The sequence below is a fragment of the Rhinopithecus bieti genome, unplaced genomic scaffold (assembly GCF_001698545.2).
Source record: "Rhinopithecus bieti isolate Rb0 unplaced genomic scaffold, ASM169854v2 scaffold_20777, whole genome shotgun sequence".
Lineage (NCBI taxonomy): Eukaryota > Metazoa > Chordata > Mammalia > Primates > Cercopithecidae > Rhinopithecus > Rhinopithecus bieti.
This window is the reverse complement of record NW_016810099.1, coordinates 438,446-448,170: the sequence shown is the minus strand read 5'-3', so window position 1 is coordinate 448,170 and position 9,725 is coordinate 438,446. Positions and strand designations below refer to the sequence as shown.

Here is a 9,725-nt window from a genome sequence, read left to right as displayed (position 1 = left end):
CATAAACAAATTATTTATTTTAATAAATTTGTTTATTATAAATTTATTAGTTATAAAATAAATTTGTTTTAATAAATTTATAACATATTTAAACATAATTTTAATATATCTTTATTATACATTTGTTATGTATAATAAATTATTAATAAATTTATGTTTAAATTAAACGTATGGTATGTGGTATGTGTACCTAACACAGTGACATGGGGTAGACGACTCAGGTTTGGGATCAGAGTGGGGCAGAGTTAGTAGGTGCCACCCAGACGGCCTCATCCCCAAGAGTACTGAGCTGGAACTCCAAGGCCACTCCTGTCATCAACAGCTCCACTTACTACTACAAGGAGGATGAGTTTTCAGTCTTCCTCAGAATGAGGAGGCCAGCAGGCTATGTTAGCCCCAGTTTGGTAGGACCCACACCATAAGTCCTGAAACAGAGGTTAATATGTGTCCTTGGGGTCCCATTAGTTCTCTGTACCCCACAGCAAGCCCGAAACCCTTACCTCTGTTGAGGGGCTGTGGACTGGAGTGAACAGAAGAGCTGATTCCTGGGCAGACCGGATGGGGCTGGTGGCTTGGGAGGGACCTGAAAAGAATGAACACAGGGCCTTACAAGAGGAAGCCCCGCCATGTGCTACGAGGGCACCCCTATCAGCCAGCCCCAGAGGGCGGAGAGGAAGGTGGAGGGCGAGTCGCTGAGTCTGCTCCCAGTTCTTCTGGAAAGCACAGGTTCTCTCAGAGGCCAGGGTCCTGGAAGTGTCTTCCCGGGGCTGCCCGGCACTTTCTGCAGGTGCTCCTGTCAACACCAGGTCAGAGTGTGGGCTTCCTCCACGTGCAGGCTCTGCACGCAGAGCTTCAGGACAAACCTTCTACCTTCCCCCAGACCCAAACTACACAAGGAAAGGGCCATTGGCCAAAGCATCTGCAGCAGCCTGTGGCACAAGGAGGGTGGACAGAGGAGGAAAAGGCAAGGAGCTCCCTGCACCTCGGAGGCTGGTGTGCACCGTGGCTCTGCTCTGAAGCGCCTGGCCCCTGAGCCACTCTCATGTGCACATGGCTCTTGCAGGAATTCTTGAAGTTGTCTCTCCCATCAATGACAGGCTCACCTCTCTCTTGGTGCTTCGGTGAGGCGGGCAGCTTCTCCTCATCTTCTGATACCCTCAGCTCCGGCTCTGCTGCCCCCTCAGCTGTGTGCCGCAAACGCAGCTCTCTGTCAGCATCCGACGGGCTGTCAGACCAGTGCTGATCTGGCAGAGGGAAGGGGCAGAAGCAGGTGCACACCCTAAGTGAGGCCGACTCCTTTTCCGCCTGAGAGCAGCCCCGCCACTTGCTCATTTGCAACACAACTGCTCAGGTGCAGACCAGGAGGCCCTTCTTACACAGGGACAGACCTGGCTGCCAGACCACCCTGGGTCCTGAGGGGTCCGGCCAAGAGCACCATCCTGCCCTGGCAAAGTGGGGCCACATCAAAGCCTGTGGGGCTCTGTTTTTTTTAAATACACCAACAGTCACACATGATGGGCTATGACAGAGAAAGACAGGGTGTGCCTGTGGAAGGTAGGCCTGGCCTCACAGGCCCCCTTCTATGCACCTCCTCCTCTCAGCAGCCCTGACTGCCACACCAACTCCATAGCTGAGGCCTGCGCTCCCTCACAAGCTTGGGCTCTTCTCATTCCTCCCAGTCTCGCCCCTGACCCCCTCAGCCCTCCACAACCAGACTGTGATGCAGAACACACCTCCAGGTATCTAGCTTTGGGAGCCAGTCAGCTGGATTAAAGGCCTTGTGTAAAGTCGCAGGTTGGCTCAGGCGCCCAGCCGCAGCCGGATGAGTGCAGGCCAAGTTGCCTGGGGCTCGTGGGTAGGTGGTGGGTGGGTGGAATGAGATGCATTCCAGTCATGGCAGAGCCAAGAAGGAACCAGGAGGCCCAATGGTGGCCTCCCTGAGCTTGATTTTGCTGGAAAGCACATTGCCTTCATCTTCCCTGAGCTCCCACCACAGGGGCAGGAAGGGTGGACCCCTACCATCATCCAGCTCAGCACCAGTGTCCCCTGGGTCCCCATCCTCTGCTGCCTCCCCTTCTATCTCGGCTGGTTCTGAGTCCACATCTTCCTCTAGGTCATTCTCATCCAATGGAGCTGCAAAGCAGAAAGGTTCAAAGGAAGGAAGAAAAGGAGAACAGACAGGCTGCATCTTCATGGGGGCGAGACGTACTGCCTTTCTCAGGGCAGTGCCATGCAGGCCCCAGAAGGGAGATCCTGCCAGGCCCAGGGGGCTCTCCACATGCAGCATGGGCACTGAGAGGCCCAGGGCCCCCAAACACAGGAGGTTGGCATTTCTCAGTGCTAGGGGCCAAGTGGGAAGAGAAGAGCGGCTGAAGGTGGGGGCACTGTTCCTCCTTCCCCAAACGTTGCTGTAGGAACCTCAGTTGGAGGGTGGAAGGGGAAACGCTGCTTCTCTGGGCCGAGGCCCAGCAGCATCTACCAAAGCCTGGCCGTGTGCTGACCGCCTCACACACCAGGAGCCATTCAGCCCTCATAACGCAGGCTGAGCATCCCGAATCCGAAAATCCAAGATCCAAAATCCTCCAAAATCTGAAATTTTCTGAGTGCTGACAGGAGGCCAAGTGGAAAATTCCACAGCAGACCTCACGTGGTGACCCACAGCTAACACTCTGTTTCATGCACACAATTCTTAAAAACATTGTATAAAATTATCTGTAGGCTACGTGTACAAGGTATATATGACACATAAATACATTTCGTGTTTAGACTTGGGTGCCATCCCCAAGATCTCTCATTATGTATACGCAGAGATTCCAAAATCTGAAAGAAATTCGAAATCCAAAACACTTCTGGTCTCAAACATTTTGGATAAGAAACACTCAGCCTGCAATATAATTAGAGGGCCTGTTTCTTCAGCGAGAAGGCTGAGGTCCAGTTGGGTGAGGGGGCTGTCCACAGTGCCGCGTGCAGGGGCACCAGACGAGCTTCCCTTGCGATAATTTAGAGAAAGTATAATACTTTGGGAGAGCACTGGGTGCTGAGGGTATGTAAAGTTCATCCTCTGGACTCCAAGTGGCCCTTCAGGGCTGCAAAATGAGGCAAAGCCCTCAACAACTTCCCCTCCCCAGGAGCCAGCCCCTAAGCACGCACACACCCTGTCCCCACCTCCCACACTCAGAACTTGCACCGGCAGGAAGAGGGCGGCACGCTATGCTCTGAGGACACTGAGACCCGCACCACCTGAGACCCACAGGACCACTGGCCAGGGGATCTGCAGGCTCTCCTAGGGTTCAAGCCCAGCCACCCCCAAATTACCCCTAAGGGTTTTAATTTCAGGAGAAAGGAGTTATGCTCTGATGTCCATATACAAGAGTCTGCACAGATCAAAGCCCCAGGCTGGGGAGCAGGAACTAACGGCGCCCGGTTAGGTGGATTTCTTAAAAAGCTGTGTGGAAATGGGAGAGCACAGTCTCAGAAGCAACGTCTTCTCTCCACAGGCCAGGCACTTAGAAGACACTGGTAATGTTTTATTCCTTGACCAGGGTGGGAGTTATATGAGTTTTTGTTTCTTTAATAATTCCTTAAGCTTATGTTTATCTTTTATGCACAGTTTGTAAGATGATGGTTCAAATCTAGTGTTTGAAGAACTGCATGAAACAGGTTTGGAAGGGAACAGACAGGCCACGTCACAGGGAGAGATGGGTGGGTTCCCAGACTAGCTGACAGTTAGGGCCATGCGCCTCCCTGAGATGCCAGAGCGGCCCACGGAGCTGGCCGTGCCAAACGCTATCCTATAGCAACGGCACCTGCTGGGAAGCAGCGGGGAAATGCCTCAAGTATTTCTATTGGTTACAACCTCGGTGTGAGAACACTGCTTTTGGCCACTCAAGGAAGACAGTTCCTCAAATACCAGGGAGCGGGACTTCTGACGCAAAGACAAAAGAATTCATGACTGCACTATACCAATTCTGAAAAGGAGGAACAAAAGCCCCGTTTAGAACAGAATCCGGCCCGTGCCATGGAGAGGGCCACTATGCCTGACAGATTTGTTGGGGTGAATCTAGGTACCCAGGGATCCAGATGGCAACCCTACACTCTTGCTGGCAAGTGAACTGGAGGCCAGCACCAAGGAGACCCACAAAGGCCTCCCAGCCGGGCACAGCCCAGGGCACCCTGGGTTAGCCTGACCCGCCCTGGTGCCTTGGTCCTGCACGTGGCTCTCCTGTAGACTTTCTACTAAGAAATGCCTGTGGTAGAGTCAGGTGGGTGAGAGGTCTACACTCCTTGGCAGTACCTTGAAAGGAACAATCGTCACATAGACAAAACAACAGGTGAGAAGTTATCAACGCAGCAGCAGCGGTGTTGAAAGAGACACAGCTTGAGGGGTGGATCTGGGGGTGAAATTCAGGTTAAGACGGAGTGCAGGGTGCTAGAAGCTGCCACGCAGGTTGATGAGCCACGCGCTATGAAAGCTAGGAGCCACTGACCCGCTCAGTTCTTGGTTTCCCTCAGCCGCCAGCTGGGGGTCTCTTGCCCCACTGCCCTAGGGACCCACACCGTCTAGAAGGGGAGCCGGCTGTCTCTGTGCAAAGAGCAGTGGCCCTCCCCTGCGGCTGTGTGCCTGTTTCTCCCACTGCCGGGAGGACACAGGGACAGGCTGGTGAAGCCCCATGAGCTCCCATGAGTGCATCCCAGAAGTGACCGCTAGGACAGTGGTGCTGCTGGGGGCAACGCTGCCCTTCCTCCGGCAGTGTCTGACAACTCGTGGAGGGATTTTTGGTGTCTTCGTGGGTGGTGGAGGCTGCACGGACATTGCAAGGGTGGAGGCCAGAATGTTAAACCTTCTGTGAGGGAAAGAGCTGTCCTGCCCCAAATGCCAGTAGTCCCTTGGTGAGAAACATACAGCTCCAGAAAAGTTTAGGAAGGACAACTCAGGCTGCTCAATGATCTCTTGCACTTGATGAGACGCCTGCAGCTCAGGCTGGATTTGGCTGTTGTCACCCCTGGTCACACCCAGCCTGTCAGCTGAATAGCATCCACCCATCCTCTGCCCGTCCCTCTCCACCGTCATCCTCCCATAAACCCCCTGGTTTTGACTGCCTCCTTCTCTGATACCTTGGTAGGCATGTGGAATATCTTCTGATTCCTCCCCTTTCACACTCAATCGGTACCCACCTCATTCTCGACACACTTGAAAATCTCAGTGCCAAAACGTTCCTTTGGCTCTGGCCTTTTACCCGACTCTATCAATAAAAACCTGCCTGTGTCTGTCCTGCCTGCCCTCCTGTTTCCCTCTGAGCTGCCCTGAAGGAGGGGGTGTGCGTCTGATCCATGCAAGGGCGGGCTGTCTGGCAAGACATGCAGGTGCCCCCACCCGCCTCCGCCGCCCTGGCATGCACTTGCAACAGGCCCAGGAGTCTAGTGTTAAGGTACCAGCAGAGCCGCCTAGAGAGAGGTTACGGTGAGTGGGGAGAGAATGAACATCACCAGACTACCTCCGGAGACCGTCTCCAGCCAGGCCTGCACTGCCGCGCGGCGTATGGAGGGAAGGTCGGGCACTGAATTTAAAACAGACGACAAATACAAAGTTACACAGCAATATGTGCTCCCAACGAGGAGAGCCGAGGTCATCCTTAAAATCCCAAACCGAAGAGAAACTGCGATGGCGTTCAGGACAGAGGCCTGTCCGGCACCAACAAGGGGTGCGAGTCCTGTTGTTAGCCTGTGTGATGGAGAATTGGAATGCGAAGAGAAGAGGGAAAACCCAAGGTAGGGCCGCCGCTGGCCCAGGGCTGCAGAGCACTCCCGAGCTCACAAGCCAGCCCAGTGCTGCAGGTGTTCACAGTGCCATCACAAGCCAGAAATGGAGGCTGGTCTTGCCTATAGGTGAAGATTTGGGGCCAGGGAGGAACAAACGTCTTATTAAATGCTGTTTCATGGTGGCAGGAAACGCCGCTTTTGTATGCTCAGAGCCTGGCAGGGTGTGTGGCCCGTGACCAGTGCTGAATGAAAATGTGAACACAGGAGTGACAGCAGAGGTGACACCGAGGGTGGGTATTTGGAAGACAGCACACTGGGGAGGATGGCATAGCGGCCACCACGTCCCTCAACAGTCTCCACGGTTCTTCTTATTGCTATTTCTTTATTAAAAGAAGCCAGAATAAGGTGCATCTTCATCCTACTGTGTGACACAGATCGTCCCACCTAAAGCCTGGGGCTGGAGATGATGCTACTCTAGAGGCCTCCTGGATAGAAATCTCTTCCCAAGACTTCATTTCACTTCCAAACACGCCCCTCCCGCCCCCTTCCTGCCAACACACATTCACGTCCAGACACACTCTGTGAGGGAAGGACCAGAACGTTTTACAAAGTGAGGAAAGAGCAGCCGTGGCCAGAAACATGAAAGAAAGACAGGAAATTCTTGGTTTACCCAAGATCACGTTCATTTTACCACTTTGCATCAACAGAGAAAGTGTCCACAACCTCTTAATCCACAGAGAACTTTACATATCCTCAGATGAAAAGTGCAGGCGTCACAACTGACAGCAGCAAAGTGGGATGCGCCCGGCTCCCGTGTGTGACCTCACGCGAGGCTCTGCCCCGACAGAAAGGCCGCCTGTGGTGACAGGCAGCAGGCGAGCGGTGCTCCGGGCACACTGCAGCCTGCGGCTGGGAGCGTTTACCTCTGGAAGCAGAGGACTCAGAGGCCGGCGCCATCCTCTCTTCCTCCTCTCTCTCACGGATATGAGTCCAGTGCACGTCAGCCTGGATCTCCAGAGGATCCGCTGCCTGCATGACCTGCTGGAGCCTCTGGTTCCCGGCTAGTATCCCAGGATCAAGGGGTAGAGAAATGAGGTGGGGAAGGAGGTGATGAAATAGCATGGGAAAGGAAACAGAAAGAGAAGTTACAGCATTGGCCAGGATCAGTATGAATCAGAAAGCAGTAAAAATTAAGAACACGTATGCACAAGTATACACACACACAGAGACACACGGACACACAGACACACACGCACAGTCCTGCTGCTCATTCAGTGTGACCCGGTCATTTCCAGCCGTATGTGTACCATTAAATTCAGTGAAGAGAATCACACATTCCTTTCTGAGACTCCTTTCATCCTAAGCGGCATTCAGGCGACCCATGTGCCAAGATGGAAACAGAGCAGATTCCAGCCTGCTCCCGCAGGCCCAGCCCCAGGGGCCACAAGGACCTGCTTGCATCCTAAGCTGAATTCAAGGGACCCATGTGCCAAGATGGAAACAGAGCAGATTCCAGCCTGCTTCCGCAGGCCCAGCCCCAGGGGCCACAAGGACCTGCTTTGTGCCTAGCACAGTGTGAGACCTCAGGAATGCACTACCCTGCCCCTCTGCTGGTCACACAGCAAGGTGCCCAGCACCACTCACCCAGCTGACGGCCAGGTGACGAGAGAGGTGGGAAGAGATTGTGTCATTCTGCCACCAGCTGGCCAGCTCACACAGGACAGAGATAGACTTTGCTGGCACTTTGGTTGGCATCTTCTGCAGCTGGAGCTGCTGCTCAAGAGAAACAGTCCCCCTCCCTTAGCGGGCCTCATGCTGCATGCTGGGTCTGAGGCAAGGACATGGATCCCAGCGGAGGGTAGAGTCACGGGAGGCGATGGCTGGGAGGGAAGCAGAGCTCTTTCATGTCCATTTCCAAACCTTTGGAAGTTCACAGGCGAGAATGAGACCAACACCTCTGAGGTCAAAGTCCTTACCTGAAAACTCCATGTGGTGCCCTGCTTATCACCTCTGGAAACAAGGCCTGGTTTCTCAGCTATATGGAAACTTACCAGTGGCCTCCGGATCCCTGCCCTGTGGGATCCCTGTACTTAGTGTCGAACCGTGCCACACAGTTGGGTTAAGATAAAGGGACAGCCAGCAACTGGGAAGGGAAGGTGGCTGTTCAGGCAGCAAGAGCAGGTGCCACCTGATCTGAAGGATTTGTGTTCCTGCCAGGAGCCAGCTTCCATCTGGGAATGGGTGACATGCCTCCTCTGAGTCTAACCAGACAATCTGGCCTTGGCTTCAATCACTATGACAGTCTCTTCAAGCAACAGGGAATGTGAGATGGGCAGAAAGGACCAGCAAGACCGCCCAGTGTCATGAGCTCTGCCATACGTGGGGTATCAGCCCGTTGCTGGAGTTGCTGGTCTCTATAGATTTGTGGACTTTTTCTAAGGTCAATTTGCCTTTCTTTATGGTGCTGGGTGGGACTGAGTCACAGCAGAGTCACCTAACAGCCTGGATGTCACAGGACTCTCTCTACCTCCTCAGCAACAAAGAGAAGAGAGGCATTCTTCTCTCAGAGTCCTGCTGTGCTTCGTGGTAATACATGCAGCCCTGGGGACGTATCGACAGCACAAGCCAGCATTTCCTCCTTTCTTGGAGAGGCATTAAAGTCACCTGTGCTGGTGACAGGAGGTTTCCTGCATCAGAGAAGCAGCCAAGTCTTGGCTGGAGATGAGCAGCTTGCAGCAAAACATATGGGGCACAGGTGGGGCCGCATTCCATGAGGCCACTTCTGGAGCCTTCTCCAACTTCCTCCAGAACCTCTTCTGACTCACATGCTACTTTGCGCCTGGCTGTCTGGGCAGGCTGGGACCAGCGAGGTGTGTGCAGAGCTCAGTTCCATAAAACACAAGCCTTTGTCTGTGAGACGTGCTCTTGGAGGCACATTTTGGATGGCTACCAGGGAGCTGTGGTAGAAGGTGGGCACGGGGCAAAGGGGGTACCTTTCAATGCCCTCAAATCTTCCTGTGGGAGGTACCTGGCGTGGCCACCCGCCTTGCAGGAGTGGTGTGTCCCGGGGCAGTACTCCCCTTCTACACCAGGGGGAGCCAGAAACCCACACAGCATCCGGAATCCCACAGGAGGGTAAGTCGGGAGGGAAGAGAAGAGAGCAGTGGTGTCCAGCCACTGCCTGCACAGGCACCGAGGTCGGCTGCCCAACAGACTCACACCTGGGCTAGGGACACAGGCTTCTGTCCGGGACTCTCGGAGTTTAGCCGAATTTGTCAGTATGTGTTTGTGTAGTTAAAGCTCATTTCCTACAGGAAATGAAAAGGGAACATGCTTCGACCCTAAGCTGTGCCGGAGCTCAGAGCTGCTGAGTGATCATCATCACATGGAGATGACGATGTCTGGAACAATGCAAACAAAACACCGTGCCTGGACCAGCTGTGCGTGCTCACTCCGCTGGCTAGCAGAGGCCATGCCGGCACCTGGCTCTGCAGACACAGCGGCATGGAGGGAGAGCCCAGGTTCACAGACCCCATTTCTCCTACAGCAGACTGGGTGTCGGGTGCGGGCCACTAAGGGCTGCCTGTGGGTCCTGCCCAGCTTCTGCCTCTGGAGGGAAGAGTAGAGAAGTGGAAAAGCAGCTCCTTAGGGAGCCCGAGGAAGTCCCTGACCCCGACCGCTCAGGCGGACGCCCAAGGGTCCACCTCACTGGGGCCAGCATCCCAGAGCTGCACAGCTCCCGGGGAACTGGATCAGGAACATGAGCCCTGTCAGGGAAAGGCTTAGGCCTATGTGCCAGAGAAAACAGATCCCCGGATGAGACTGGGCAGCAAGCACACAGGACCCGGGAGAAGCAGAGACGAGCTCAGTGCCAGTTCTGTGGGATCTGGGGCCACCGAGAACTCAACTGCTCCTCTGACCATTGCAGGGAGTCACTGATGCTCAGAAGTTAAAGGTCATGTCCT

At 54.2% G+C, this 9,725-nt stretch overlaps 1 protein-coding gene across 1 annotated transcript in view; it reads right to left on the bottom strand.

Annotated features, from left to right (window-relative positions):
* The window catches only part of MICAL3 (microtubule associated monooxygenase, calponin and LIM domain containing 3), a 234,449-nt gene that overhangs the window by 34,060 nt on the left and 190,664 nt on the right, over positions 1 to 9,725 (bottom strand). Inside the window, 4 exon segments of the mRNA XM_017891328.1 lie at positions 501 to 583; positions 1,104 to 1,244; positions 2,020 to 2,133; positions 6,684 to 6,821. Coding sequence (XP_017746817.1) covers positions 501 to 583; positions 1,104 to 1,244; positions 2,020 to 2,133; positions 6,684 to 6,821 — 476 coding nt within the window.